The sequence below is a fragment of the Oncorhynchus keta genome, chromosome 16 (genome assembly GCF_023373465.1).
Source record: "Oncorhynchus keta strain PuntledgeMale-10-30-2019 chromosome 16, Oket_V2, whole genome shotgun sequence".
Classification (NCBI taxonomy): domain Eukaryota; kingdom Metazoa; phylum Chordata; class Actinopteri; order Salmoniformes; family Salmonidae; genus Oncorhynchus; species Oncorhynchus keta.
In genome coordinates, this window is record NC_068436.1 from 14,755,659 (window position 1) to 14,771,527 (window position 15,869).

The window sequence follows — 15,869 nt, forward strand, 5'->3', positions numbered from 1 at the left end:
CTATATAGGGAATAGGGTGCCATTTGGCACTGGCCCCTAACAGTGCTTTAATTGTATGCGAATTTCATGTTTTACTTAATATTCAAAATATCTGGAAAGCTATTAGGTATCCACAGCAGTCACCCACGTGAGGTAGAGCTGCGAGGCATAGCAACAGGGGTCAAACAGCCATAGCAACAGGGGTCAAAGGATAAAGGTAAAGATGGATGGGGCCTCAGTGGTGCACTGCTACAGAGTTGAAGACCTGAGGAGCAGTCTTAACAGCATATTCCTCACATTCTGTTGTGAGGCCAGTCTGGCCAAGCGTTTCTTCACTTGTTCAGCCCAGGCTTAGCCAGGATTTGGTTTGGCTCATTCAGCACAACTCTCAAAAACAACTGTATGAAGACATAAGGAACTAAAGCTGCGTAAACATGAATTAAGGGAGACTAACTCGGAAGGGATTTAGCTTCAGCTCGCTGGTAAATTGGATGATGTTGCATCATGGTTTGAACAAGGTGTGATTGAATTGAATTGTCTTTCTCTGCCTGCGGGCCGTTGTCTGTGTCCATGGTGTTTTCAGAGCTGTTCCAAGCCGATGTGGATGAGTTCTGTCAATACTACGGACGGCGGGACGGAGGCCTGTGCTTCCCAGATTTCCACCGAAAGCAAACACGGGGACAGGACTCCAACTACTTGGGAGATGAGAAAGTCGAAGACATCAACAGGTTTGTAACGGTTCACTTTCAAAATGTCTTTAGGAAGAGTGCATTTAAGGTATTCTTTTTAAATATTGAGTTAACCATCCAAAAAGGACGCTTTCAGTGAGTCGAGGAAAGAGAGGCCATAGTGTGTATCGTGGCATCTCCACACTCTGAACCCAGTGTGTCACTTTGACTGGCCACCACCACCGGTCTCGCCCCAGGCGATATGTACTATGAACCAGGGTCATGGAAGACATGCCAATGCCAAGCCTGGATGACCTTACCCGTCACCCATCTCTCCAGTCATCACCAAAGCCTGCTGTTTGTTCAGGGTGCATTGGGCCAGGCTTTGGCCACACAATGGAAATGCTTACCCTGCAGGCCAGCCCTCCCTCACTGCTAGCTAGCAGCTGTACGTCATAGACAAACTTTCCCCCTTTTTTTGTCTGCTCCGGTGGAGAGAGAGCCTCTGAGCTCCCCCCGTCTCCGTCCCAAATGGCACCCTATTCCCTATGTAGTGCACTAGTCCTATGGGCCCTGGTGAAAAGTAGTACACCATATAGGGAATAGCGTGCCATTTGGGACGTAGACCCGTTCGAGCCCCCCTGACGCGAGCTGAGAGCGCTGCTGCTGGACATGTGACCAACTGACCGTCCTGCTGTCTCGAGCTGGATCGGACCAGACCAGAGAAACTATGCTGATGCTGTCTGTCTATGTTGTCTAGCTAAGTGCTGTCTGCATTCCTGGGGTTGATGGGGTTCTCCTCTAGTCGTTTCTAGTAATGACCCCTTGCTATGCTAAAGAGCACTGTAATTGTAATTGCACTGAACTCTAGGATGGATGGCCGGGATGGCCGAGGAGAGATATAGAGCTTCTGTTGGCAGCCGCTCATCTAAAGGGAGTCTTGTTGAGCAGACTCTCCCCTTCTCATCTTCCGCCTGGGGCCGGCCAAAAGATGATGAGCAAGGAGACAGGGCCAGGTTTTAACCACCGATGTCATCTAACATCATAAGTCTTAATCAGACCTCCCACTTCAAAACTGGCCTGAGGGAGAGAGAGAGGTAGAGCGAGAGATAGAGAGAGAGAGAGCCAGAGTGAGGGAGAGAGAGAGAGAGAGAGAGAGCCAGGGAGCGAGAGAGAGTGGCAGTGAGAGAGAGAGCCAGAGTGAGGGAGAGAGAGAGAGAGAGAGAGCCAGAGTGAGGGAGAGAGAGAGAGAGAGCCAGAGTGAGGGAGAGAGAGAGAGAGAGAGACAGGGAGCGAAAGAGAGAGATAGAGAGGGCGCACATCTGCTGTGTGTTTGAACTTGACACATGCGTCACGATGACAGCATAGCACCAGACAGGAAACTGACGGGGTGAGATAACTGAACTTACACCCTTTTTCCTCCAATGAATATCCATCCTTCACTCAGACTCTCAATGGCAAATTATGCCCAGGGATTGGGAATGTCTTGAAACAAGTGTGTGAGGAGTGAGAATTGGCGTCATGTGTTAGCTTGCCGTCGCGATGTTGTATAATGGAGTTTGAATGTTCTGTTTCCCACATCAAATGTGAACTGTGGTTTTACGCAACACTTGTTGCACAGCTGGAGACCCCTCATCCCCCATTTAAGCATTGCTCCACTAAATTAACCCGTGGAGTGACATATGTATGTATGTGCGTGTGTGTGTGTGTGTGTGTGTGTGTGTGTGTGTGTGTGTGTGCCCAATGCACATGAATCAAAGTCACTGCCTATGGAAGTGTCTAAACTCTTACTCAACCCTTCCCATCATGTCATGCTATTGCTTCACTCGTACTTTGTAAATTACTGGTATTAACTTACTGTCAAAGTCAACTCAATCAGTGTATGTATATTGTGGGGGTATATTCTGTCTTTCTCTCTCTCTCTCTCGCTCTCTCTCGCTCTCTTTCTCTCTCTCCTCGCTCTCTCGCTCTCTCAATCTGTCTCTCACGCTCACTCTCTCTCTCTTTCTCCCTCTCTCCATCTCCCTCCTTCCTTTCCTCTCTCAACGGGATTATCCGTCTGCGACCCTTGACCTTTCGTTCCTCCTCTTGCCGCCCAGGAAGCACAAGCACAACTGCTACTGTGCCCAGGTGGTGTTGAGTGGGCTGAGGCAGCCAGTAGCCGTGGTGCACTGTGGGGACGGATCCCAGCGCCTCTTTGTCCTGGAGAAGGAGGGCTTCGTCCGGGTGCTGACCCATAACATGGAGCTGCTGAAAGAGCCTTTCCTGGACATCCACAAGCTGGTGCAGACCGGACTCAAGGTCAGTGAGGAACACAACACGCATCCCTAATGACACCCTATTCTCTACATAGTGCACTACTTTTGACCAGAACCCATCGGGACACCTGAACACCACTCCGAACTCTAATTCACATATAAGCGATGGTACTTGTTCGCCCCGTGTCTTCCCCAATGTGAATGTACCTTAACACCAGTTTTAACACCAAAGCGGCTAACTATCAATGTAGGGAGCGGACACAGAGGGAGAGCAACACTTACGTGGTTTTATTTCTGTGTTGCAAACATTGAGGAGAGGGAAAGAGAGTGGAACACAGTCTTGGACACTCCTCAAACATTTCTACTTCTAAGACCTACCTCTCTCGTCTGATAATTCCGACCAGCCAAGACCCTTCCTTCCAGACCCCCCTTCCAGACACCCCCCTATCTGTCTTTTAGTGGTCAAGCCTGTCTATACCATCTCTCTCTCTCTCTCTCTCTCTCTCTCTCTCTCTCTCTCTCTCTCTCTCTCTCTCTCCTTCTATTCTCTCTCTCTTTCCCTCTCTATTCTCTCTTTCTCCCTCTATCTATTCTCTCTCTCTATTCTCTCGCTCCCTCTATCTATTCTCTCTCTATTCTCATTCTCTCTCTCTCCCTCTATCTATTCTCTCTCTATTTTCTCGCTCTCTCTCCCTCTATCTAATCTCTCTCTATTCTCTCGCTCTCTCTCCCTCTATCTATTCTCTCTCTCTATTCTCTCGCTCCCTCTATCTATTCTCTCTCTATTCTCTCTCTCTCTCTCCCTCTATCTATTCTCTCTCTATTTTCTCGCTCTCTCTCCCTCTATCTATTCTCTCTCTCTCTATTCTCTCGCTCCCTCTATCTATTCTCTCTCTATTCTCTCTCTCTCTCCCTCTATCTATTCTCTCTCTATTCTCTCTCTCTCTCTCCCTCTATCTATTCTCTCTCTATTTTCTCGCTCTCTCTCCCTCTATCTATTCTCTCTCTATTCTCTCTCTCTCTCTATCTATTCTCTCTCTATTCTCTCTCTCTCTCTATCTGTTCTCTCTATTCTCTCTCTCTCTCATCTATTCTTCTCTATTTTCTCTCTCTCTCTCTCTCTCTCTCTCTCTCTCTCTCTCTCTCTCTCTCTCTCTCTCTCTCTCTATCTATTCTCTCTCTCTCTATTCTCTCCCTCTATCTATTCTCTCTCTATTTCTCTCTCTCTCTCCCTCTATCTATCTCTCTCTATTTTCTCTCTCTCTCCCTCTATCTATTCTCTTCTATTTTCTCTCTCTCTCTCCCTCTATCTAATCTCTCTCTATTCTCTCGCTCTCTCTCTATCTATTCTCTCTCTATTCTCTCTCTCTCTCTATCTTTTCTCTCTATTCTCTCTCTCTCTCTTCTATTCTCTCTCTTTTTTTTCTCTCTCTTCTCTCTCTCTCTCTCTCTCTCTCTCTCTCTCTCTCTCTCTCTCTCTCTCTCTCTCTCTCTCTCTCTCTCTCTCTCTATCTATTCTCTCTCTATTCTCTCTCTCTCTCTCCCTCCCTCTCTCTTTCCCTCTATTCTCTCTCTCTCTCCCTCCCTCTCTCTTTCCCTCTCCACCCTCGGTTGCTAAAGAAACATCTGGTGTCTGTCGAGAGCGTTCTAATAACGAGGGGTCTAAGGAGATGAACTGTGTTCACTAAGGAGATGAACTGTGCACACACACACCAGAAGTACTCGTCACCCGTTCCTCTCCGCTTCAGTTTCCTCGAGACAGGAAATCATTGGCATGTCTGGTACTTCTGAAAAGAATTAGCACCTATCTGACATTTACTCACTCAGTCTGGTCTGCTCTGACCTCCCATCATCATGGAAATCTAACTTCCAGAGAACAGGGGAGGACAAGAGGAGAGAGGAGTCTGGAGCTGGGGCTCGGGTTGGCTGGCCTCCCCCCTCAAAGATATGTTATACTGCCGTTTGGTTTGGAGAAGAGAAGAGGAGCAGCACACCCACGAGAGCGAATCAAGAAGAAATTCAATCATCACCGCCCGCCCGCTCCTCCATAGCTTTGTGTTGGCAGAGCCTCTGGGCAACAGTTGAATAGGAAGTCGTCTTTTTCTTCATCGACGTCGTCTTGGAAGCCGGGGAGAGGATTGGTGTAGTGGAGCAGTATTCCATGTAGGCATCATTTCAACCTCAGTAGTGTGCACCATAGACATGCAGCGTCAGGTCCAGTGCCAGTAGTTGGAAACATCATCTTTATATCTGTGTAGGATTGTTAAGCTTTTGAAATGGCCTATAATTTACCGTGTAATTTCAGGTTCAGTTTCAATTTCTCACCTGCTAGGACCTGTTAATGCTATCGTAGCGCTTACCAGCTCTTACCACATAACTTTACATGGAGACATCCACTTCTGCCACTGACGGTTAGCTATGTGTCACAGACAGGTTTGGGGTCAATTCCATTTCAATTCTAGACAATTCAGGAAGTACAATGACATTCCAATTCTCTTCAACGCTTTTCAATGAAGAACATTTGGAAATGGAATTTGAATTTGAATTTTTTTCTGAATTGACTGGAATTGAAATGGAATTGACTCCAGCCCTGCTCACAGACAGTTACATCTAGAGCTGTCTCAGAGAAGGAGTACTGATCTGGGATCATCTTTCCCCCTGTCCATGTAATCAAGGTCATTGTGTGAGTTAAAAGGCAATTCTTAATACATATGGCCCCTGATGATGTTTATCCGTATCCAAGGCGATAGCTGTAGTTTTTGAATTTGAGAGTGAACAGATAGTGTCCAGAGATAGGGAAATGGGGAAGAGGAGGAGGAGGGGGCACACTTTTTGGACAGGAAGTTTATCTATCACGCATGCCTCCCACTGTTCCTTTAGAAAGAGGACAGCGGAGATTACAGGGAGTGAAGCGGACCCCAGCGAATGGACATGCAAACAGGCCCACAGGGAACCCAGGACGACCCTCCTGCTGTCTTATCATCATTAAACCTAACTGCTAGCGGATAAAACAATCATTATGACAATTAGAGAGTGGCTCGAGACCCGGAAGGCTGGCCGGTAGGCCCCCCTGAGTCCTATTCTGTAATGTTGGCTATTGGCTGCTACAAGACTCTGGCCGCAGGGGCCCCCAGCACCAGGGGACCAGGGGGGCTACTAGGGGGGGGCATCCAGAGGGGGCTACCAGGGGGGGCTGAGGTGTTTACTCACTGCATCAACAGGACATAGTTCTCTCTATACATATGGAACACTCAGGAGCCTCAGGGGAAGTGGGAGATGAGAAGGGTGGGCTGGAGTGAGACTCACTGAGAGGGGAAGATAAGGGGTTATCATTGCCCTGACTCCCCTAGCTGCCACATGCTTTGATTGTAATGTTCTGTGGTTCCTTCTGCCGAGCCCCCCGTGACAATTAAGATGACCCGCTCAGACACAATGCTGCCGAAGGGAGGGAGCAAGGGAGGCTCTCCTTCTCTCTTCACCGTGGGTGTTCCCTGACACCCAATCTCCCCTTCCCCTCCTGTCATTACTTGATTGTGTGTAACGCACTTGCTGGCGTCCTCTTCCCGGTAGGAAGCCTGCTAATTCCGACATTCCCTAACACCCCTTCTCCCACACACAGAGTCCTCTCTCAAACTTGCCCTGTTTGACATTGTTTCTGTCCATCTGTCCCGGGGGCGTCTCAGTCACCATCCTCCAAGCCCATTGGATCAGATACTCTCATCTCTAACAACTGATTGACTGATTGTTTCCCAGCTGCTTGGTGATTAAACGGAGGCTTGCACCACCACCGCCAGGCTGTGGCTCAGATGTGGTGAAGGCGGCTCGGCGGGCACGGTGCGAAACCGTGTGGCACAGTCCTGAACAGGGCGCTGTTATCTTTACGACTCGTCACTACTAACTGTACCACACGGCGTGTTCAGCACGTCTCAGCTCTGTACTAACACCTGATAGTGTCATGCTGACTATGAAGCCATCACGGCGCGTTAACTGAGGTGCTCAGACAGTTAACTTGTTTTGGGCTTTCTGTTTCAAGCGGGAACCACTTCCAGATGCTGTTGAAGGAGAGAGAACGCAGCCCAACATCCATATTTAATCTCCCTGTATCCAGCGGTGGCTGACATTTCATTCATGGTGACACATTGCCTATGTGCAAATAGAGCGACGCCGTTGTTGGTTGCTTACATCAGCCAGCTGCAAAGGCAATGGGGCGAAAGCGGTTTGGAATGAAGACATCTGCTTTGAGCAGTGTGGGTTCGCCTAACACTCTTATTGAAGTGTGTTAGCCTGTGTGACAGGGCTAGGGGCGCGGACGCGCAATAAAATATATTCACTGTGAGACAAATATCTCATGCTGTGCTCTTGTGCTCTGTCACACTGCATCTACAGCTGTTGGGCTAACTCAGCCAGAGACAGTAGAGGTTCCTCTCAGACTGTCAGGCTAACTCAGCCAGAGAGAGCAGAGGTTCCTCTCAGACTGTCAGGCTAACTCAGCCAGAGAGAGGTTCCTCTCAGACTGTCAGGCTAACTCAGCCAGAGACAGTAGAGGTTCCTCTCAGACTGTCAGGCTAACTCAGCCAGAGAGAGGTTCCTTTCAGACTGTCAGGCTAACTCAGCCAGATAGAGGTTCCTCTCAGACTGTCAGGCTAACTCAGCCAGAGAGAGTAGAGGTTCCTCTCAGACTGTCAGGCTAACTCAGCCAGAGAGAGCAGAGGTTCCTCTCAGACTGTCAGGCTAACTCAGCCAGAGAGAGCAGAGGTTCCTCTCAGACTGTCAGGCTAACTCAGCCAGAGAGAGTAAAGGTTCCTCTCTGTCTGTCAGGCTAACTCAGCCAGAGAGAGCAGAGGTTCCTCTCAGACTGTCAGGCTAACTCAGCCAGAGAGAGTAGAGGTTCCTCTCAGACTGTCAGGCTAACTCAGCCAGAGAGAGCAGAGGTTCCTCTCAGACTGTCAGGCTAACTCAGCCAGAGAGAGTAGAGGTTCCTCTCAGACTGTCAGGCTAACTCAGCCAGAGAGAGTAGAGGTTCCTCTCAGATTGTCACTCCGCCAGAGAGAGTAGAGGTTCCTCTCAGACTGTCAGGCTAACTCAGCCAGAGAGAGCAGAGGTTCCTCTCAGACTGTCAGGCTAACTCAGCCAGAGAGAGTAGAGGTTCCTCTCAGACTGTCAGGCTAACTCAGCCAGAGAGAGTAGAGGTTCCTCTCAGACTGTCAGGCTAACTCAGCCAGAGAGAGCAGAGGTTCCTCTCAGACTGTCAGGCTAACTCAGCCAGAGAGAGTAAAGGTTCCTCTCAGACTGTCAGGCTAACTCAACCAGAGAGAGTAGAGGTTCCTCTCAGATTGTCACTCCGCCAGAGAGAGTAGAGGTTCCTCTCAGACTGTCAGGCTAACTCAACCAGAGAGAGTAGAGGTTCCTCTCAGATTGTCACTCCGCCAGAGAGAGTAGAGGTTCCTCTCAGACTGTCAGGCTAACTCAGCCAGGGAGAGTAGAGGTTCCTCTCAGACTGTCAGGCTAACTCAACCAGAGAGAGGAGAGGTTCCTCTCAGACTGTCGGAGATAAGTGCCCTGCAGATGATAAATTAGCTCTTACTCCTACTGTTGACTCCCTCTGAGAATTGAATCGCTGAAGCTGAAGGAAGGGGGGCAGCAATGTTAATCTTACTGTTATCCTATTTATGTAATGGGAAGAGGAACATATGCTGGAATACGTCAAGAGAAAGTTCAGTTAAAGTCGTAGTTTATCAAGATGGAGTCGTAGACCCAAAACATTACTCTGTTGGCCGACGTGTCGTGTGATACAGGAAATTGCCTGGCTGCCTCCTCCATTATAAAAGTGGTTTTTCATCCAATCTGATTGGGCTGGGTGGTTTGGTCACTCTTTAGTTTTTTCTCCTCTCTCCCTTCGTTATGAGACTGAGTGATCTCTGGTCTAAGCTCCGACCTTGTCATAGGATTAATGTGTGTTAACAGGTGGAGGGGTTGACTTGGCTCCCTGGTTTCATTGTGCTGGAGTAACCAGGGGGGGGTGGGGGGCTGAATGAGTGTGAACATTTCAGATTGCCTTTGAGGTAAAAGGGACTGCATTGTTTTTCTCCAATCAGCTCTCCTCGTAGTGGAATGTATTTTTGTGAGGATTGCCAGAGCCAATGAGGATCAAAAGGCGCTGGGCTAACAATGCAGGGAGCCAAACCATGCATCATGGAACAGAAAGGCAGCTGCCTGGCGGGATTGGAAACGGTAGCCACTCACTATGCTCCGCTCCCTGCTCCGGCTCCCGTTCCACAGCTCTATGGCATGCTGCTGATGTTCTGGTGAGAACTCCAACTCTGCCTCGCCTGGCTCTTGACACCAAAAACAACGGCCAAAAACGGAAGAACAATGTCCGGCCTGCGCTGTGAATCTGGAGGCAGGTGTTGGTGGAGCATCAACAGACAGACAGATAGACACAGCCACGTGAGATTCCACCAGAGCCCACTACCACACTGGGAGGAATAATGATGGTGGTCGTAAAAAAGGAGGGAGAAGGAAAAGAGCAGTTTAAGGAGAAAAGGAGGGAAGCTTGTTTTCAAGTCAAGGCGTTGAAGTGATTTGTGGAGGGCCTGACAGAGGTGTCACAATGACATCATCGATGGCCATTGTCCTCCCCTGCTACTAGGCTTTGTTCTCCCATGACCAGAAAAGGGGGTGGTCAGAGGACCTGTAGGAGGCTAGTGGGAGGAGCTATAGTAGGATGGGCTCATTGTACTGGCTGGAATGGAATTAATGGAACAGTATCAAACAGATCAAACATATAGAAACCCCGTTTGACTCCGTTCCATTGATTCCATTCCAGCCATTACAATGAGCACGTCCTCCTATAGCTCCTCCCACCAGCCTCCACTTCAGTACACTCAGTACCTCTCCTCTAAATAACTCCGCACAGTAGAGCAGGGAGATAGTGAAACCTTACTTTGTTTATATTTTAACTGGAGCTAATACTCAACACACGAACACTTCAAATGAGCTCTTTTGTCTATCACTTGGAGCAGAGCTGCCTACTTACATTGTCAACAGTATGTCTGCTGTAGCTTTGGCAGTAATTTGATAGCGATCCGTCTGCCAAGGTATTTTTTCTCTTCTCCTAATCAGGAGTTAAGATTGAATTGGGGTGTATCCCAAAAGGCATCCTATTCCCTATCGGGCTTGGGCCAAAGGTAGTGCGCTATGTACAGAATAGGGTGCCATTTGGAACTCAGACCTAGTATCCAAGTGTTTGTTTCTTATGACCTGGTGTTAGCGCTGCTGCCGTCCGTATGCCTTCTGGTTATGACGAGCAGTCATTAGTGAGAGAGCTAATATTTCAGCCCATTTACCGCCTCTGTGTTTTAGTGGTCTTTTAGCTGAAGATCAAACGGCTCCTTCCTTTTGGAATTCTTGTCTTGACCCGCTCGTTCCCAGTGTTTATGGGGGTCACTGCATCCCAAATCTGACATATGGGTCAATCATTTTAAGGTGAGGGACGGGAATGGTTGTCTGTGGCAAACTAGAATCATGTCCCGCTCATTACTGTCAATGTGCAGTTTATTGGACTCACTACCAACCCCACATAAATCCTGTTATTTTGAGCAACACAGAATTTACATTGAGTAGTTCTCATAAATTCTCGTCAAGAGGAACTCTTATTTATTCGTCAACGTTCGCATTTTTAAAATCTTAACGGTGGTATTGAAAGGACCCCGGTGTCTGATCACTGTAGGCCTAGCTCGTACTGAACAGGGCTGACGACACGGACATCACATTCCATTGGAATGTTTGACTGGGATCTGCCCTTCGCCGTCCAAACAGTTTCTGGGGGATCCAGTACACTTTAACCAATTTATGATCTGTGTTGCTTGGCCTGTGACCCGGGACTACACCTCTGCTAATGCCTCCACACTGTAGGCCTAACACAAAGGCCAGACCTCCTCGCTCTCTTTGCCTAAATTCATTTTTAAATATTTTGAGAGGGAATTAATTCCAAGAGGTTGACGCAGGCAGATCGGCATTGATTCTGGCTGATGTTGATGCTGGTTTGCCTCCTTCAGTGAGGTAGCCATTCTAGGGGGTTTTGAGATCGATTTATTTGCATCCACGCCAGCCAGCATCAATGCTTCTGTTATTGAGGGAGGAATGGGGCTTGAGCTGTTTTGGAGAGGGGGGGGGGACAACAACATATGGCCAAAAATGTAAGGGGGCACGTTTTAAACATCGTTAACACCTAAGCCTGGCATTCTGTTCATTCTTTTGTTAAGAGAGGGAGAGAGAGAAATACAAAGGCCTGATTGCATTGCCTAGGGACTGAAATGCTATAGCTGCTTATTACAGCTAACTATGATGGGAGGACCACCAGAGTTGTGACTGATGTAGCTGCCTCCGGGGTGAGACAAAGGTTTACGTATTACACAAGCAATTTAGATGGTTTCTAAACATGTTGCCAAGACACTGGGTGCTGGCAGCCCTGTCCTTGTTTAGGTTCTCTTTCTCTTCCCCCCTCCATCTCTGTCCTCAAATTTTGCATGGTGCGGGGGGGGGGGGGGGGCTGAAGGACTCTGCACTTTTGTGTTCTCTATGAACTACGAGTGAGCTAATAAATTCTTTCAGCCACTCAGCATAGCATTCACGGATATCCCCCAAAGATTACACACACAAATCACCGGACAATGGAGGCCGCCGGGATGGCCTTGGCGTCGCAGGGGCCCCGAGGACAAGCTGGAGAGAGAGAGAGGGCTGGGCTGGGGTGGGCTGGAGGGGGATCGAGGGGAGCACTGGCTGGAGTCAAATGTTTTATAATGGTTTGTAATGCAGTAGTCAATGAGGGGGTAGTGGAGGTACGGTATGTGGGGAGGACAGAAGAGGGGGATTTGGTTGGGAGGGGTGGGCACTGGGTATCTACAGAGACCAAGATGGAAGGAGACGAGAGAGAAGGAAATATAGTGAGAAAAGTAGAGAGAAATTGACAATGTGAAGGGTGATTGGCTGTGGTTTATAGGTTGGCTTTGACTTTAGTTACTACAGCACAAGCAGCAGAAAGAAAGAAAGAAAGAAAGAAAGAAAGAAAGAAAGAAAGAGAAAGAAAGAAAAAGTAGGGACATAATTAACTTGTTGGTCCCTTTGTGTTTGTCCTCTGACTGCAGGCAGGAGATGAAAGGGGTCTGCTAGGTCTCACATTCCACCCCAATTACAAGAAGAACGGCAAGCTGTACGTCTCCTACACCACCAACCAGGAGCGCTGGGCCATCGGACCGCACGACCACATTCTGCGCGTGGTCGAGTACACCGTCTCCAGGTAACTAGTGGAGAAACTCATGCCAAACATTTACCATTTACGGTTCAACCACTGATAGTACAGAAACATCCTGCGTGTGGTCGAGTACACCGTCTCCAGGTAAAATCTGTGAAATTACATTGAACCAAAGTTGAATAAACGTTGAATTGACATCTATGTCCTGTGGGCACCGTCTCCAGGTAAAATGGGAGAAACCAAACCAAACCACCCCCTAGATACATTCATTGACCACACATGGTTCAACCAATGACGATGCAGAAACAAGCAAAGCCTAAATAAGATGGATTCCAGTGTCGATATTCCCGAGATAAATGTTTACAGGTATAAAGCAGGGCTGGGAATTTCCAGGGACGTCACGATACGATATTATCATGATACTGATATTTATTGCGATTCTCACGATTCTTTATGTATTGCGATTCGCACTGTAATTTCATTGCAATGTTATTCGAAGTTTCAAACATATTGCTCACAATATGTCTGCCTGCTGCAGAGAGACGAGAGAGAGAGCCATGAGAACACGAGTCAGGAAAATAAAAGTGCTGAAAACATCTTGGCTCCCTATTTAAAAAGAAGATGGAGAACAAGCTATGAGGGGAGCAGGTACAGCCAACTAGCACACAAATAACATTGTGATACTGTCAAAACAATACGATACATCGTCAAAAATAATATCCCGATATGTAACATAACTATTTTTTCCCCATCACTAGTATAAAGTACAGTTGATGAACAGGAAATGTTTATTTTCGAGTGAGTTTTGAATGCAGCCCATGCCGGTTCGCTGCCAAGTCGAGTCCTGCCCAGTGAAACGTGTTTTCTGACGGCGACAGCTTTTGCTTTTATTGAAAACTGTAATGGCAGTGTATAATTCTACAACGCCGCTAATGACAACTGTAGATGTTTGTGGCTCTGCAGGTGATATACCAGAGCTCCGTTGCACAACAAGCTGTGATTAACAAAACAAACTTCTCGTAACTATACTAGTTAAAGTATTATGTTTTTATTATTATAATCACTGTTGTATGGCTCGGTTTAAAGACTTCGTTTTTCAAACTGTTATAATCTTGGAGGTGCTGGCGTTCTGAGGAGGAGCCATGGCGTTGGTATTTGTATGTCACTCAGTGTGAAATAGTCCATCTCTTCCTGGCAGAGCAATGACCCTGAAGGAAAATAATAAGAACCTCTCTGTCTAAATACCCTGCCCAAAATAACACATCATTAAACATTTTGTGGCTGTTAATATGCAGCCAAATCTTTTCTCTGGACTTGGAAAGTCATCACTTTATGGGTTTGAGTTACAGCTTTGAGTTGAGATTCACCCCAACATCGTAATAATGTCCTAACTCTGAGCTTTAATGAAGCGTCAAATCTAAAACCCAATGTCTCCAGACAACAAGCTCATTAAACACTCTTCTCGTTGGCGTGTTGTCGGTGAGTTCGCTTGTTTTTACATGTCAGCATTTTCTCCTGCAGTGGTATCATCTTACTCACGTACATAATTGCTCTTTTTCCATCCAGGCATTACATGAGCACCTCTCTGTTTAATCAGGACATCCTTTAAATATACGTCTCATACGTTCTTTATCTTTTGTCTCAATATGTGTAGTAGGCCCCAATAGTGTCAACATATGTTTAGGGCTCATTTTGGTTAATGCAGGGGTGTGTTAGGGCTTGGTTGGAGAAAAAGCATGCACACACTATGACCCCTAAGACTGTCCACCCTTGGTATGGAATGTATTGAAGCGTCACGCCAGCCTCTGACACTCTAGGTTCCTCTCATAGAGATATGAAACAATACACTCTAGGTTCCTCTCATAGAGATATAAAACAATACACTCTAGGTTCCTCTCATAGAGATATAAAACAATACCCTCTAGGTTCCTCATAGAGATATGAAACAATACACTCTAGGTTCCTCTCATAGAGATATAAAACAATACCCTCTAGGTTCCTCTCATAGAGATATAAAACAATACCCTCTAGGTTCCTCTCATAGAGATATGAAACAATACACTCTAGGTTCCTCTCATAGAGATATGAAACAATACACTCTAGGTTCCTCTCATAGAGATATGAAACAATACCCTCTAGTTTCCTCTCATAGAGATATGAAACAATACCCTCTAGGTTCCTCTCATAGAGATATGAAACAATACCCTCTAGGTTCCTCTCATAGAGATGTAAAACAATACACTCTAGGTTCCTCTCATAGAGATGTAAAACAATACACTCTAGGTTCCTCTCATAGAGATATGAAACAATACCCTCTAGTTTCCTCTCATAGAGATATGAAACAATACCCTCTAGGTTCCTCTCATAGAGATATAAAACAATACACTCTAGGTTCCTCTCATAGAGATATGAAACAATACCCTCTAGGTTCCTCTCATAGAGATGTAAAACAATACACTCTAGGTTCCTCTCATAGAGATGTAAAACAATACACTCTAGGTTCCTCTCATAGAGATGTAAAACAATACACTCTAGGTTCCTCTCATAGAGATATAAAACAATACCCTCTAGGTTCCTCATAGAGATATAAAACAATACACTCTAGGTTCCTCATAGAGATATAAAACAATACACTCTAGGTTCCTCTCATAGAGATATGAAACAATACCCTCTAGTTTCCTCTCATAGAGATATGAAACAATACCCTCTAGGTTCCTCTCATAGAGATATGAAACAATACCCTCTAGGTTCCTCTCATAGAGATGTAAAACAATACACTCTGGGTTCCTCTCATAGAGATATAAAACAATACCCTCTAGGTTCCTCTCATAGAGATATAAAACAATACCCTCTAGGTTCCTCTCATAGAGATATGAAACAATACACTCTAGGTTCCTCTCATAGAGATATGAAACAATACACTCTAGGTTCCTCTCATAGAGATATGAAACAATACCCTCTAGTTTCCTCTCATAGAGATATGAAACAATACCCTCTAGGTTCCTCTCATAGAGATATGAAACAATACCCTCTAGGTTCCTCTCATAGAGATGTAAAACAATACACTCTAGGTTCCTCTCATAGAGATATGAAACAATACCCTCTAGGTTCCTCTCATAGAGATGTAAAACAATACACTCTAGGTTCCTCTCATAGAGATGTAAAACAATACACTCTAGGTTCCTCTCATAGAGATATAAAACAATACACTCTAGGTTCCTCTCATAGAGATATAAAACAATACACTCTAGGTTCCTCTCATAGAGATATAAAACAATACACTCTAGGTTTCTCTCATAGAGATATAAAACAATACCCTCTAGGTTCCTCAGAGAGATATAAAACAATACACTCTAGGTTCCTCTCATAGAGATATAAAACAATACACTCTAGGTTCCTCATAGAGATATGAAACAATACACTCTAGGTTCCTCTCATACAGATATAAAACAATACCCTCTAGGTTCCTCTCATAGAGATATGAAACAATACACTCTAGTTTCCTCATAGAGATATAAAACAATACCCTCTAGGTTTCTCTCATAGATATATAAAACAATGTACTCTAGGTTCCTCAGAGAGATATAAAACAATACACTCTAGGTTCCTCTCATAGAGATATAAAACAATACACTCTAGGTTCCTCATAGAAATATGAAACAATACACTCTCGGTTCCTCATAGAGATATAAAACAATACACTCTAGGTTC

General features: G+C 46.2%; 1 protein-coding gene across 31 annotated transcripts in view; it reads left to right on the forward strand.

Annotated features, from left to right (window-relative positions):
* The window catches only part of LOC118374992 (hedgehog-interacting protein-like), a 65,089-nt gene that overhangs the window by 13,417 nt on the left and 35,803 nt on the right, over positions 1 to 15,869 (forward strand). For all 31 annotated transcript variants that reach the window (XM_052464762.1, XM_052464767.1, XM_052464765.1 and 28 more), the window contains exons 3-5: positions 563 to 707; positions 2,747 to 2,948; positions 12,052 to 12,203. In XM_052464762.1, the coding sequence (XP_052320722.1) occupies positions 563 to 707; positions 2,747 to 2,948; positions 12,052 to 12,203 (499 nt within the window). The remainder of the gene's footprint in view (positions 1 to 562; positions 708 to 2,746; positions 2,949 to 12,051; positions 12,204 to 15,869) is intronic.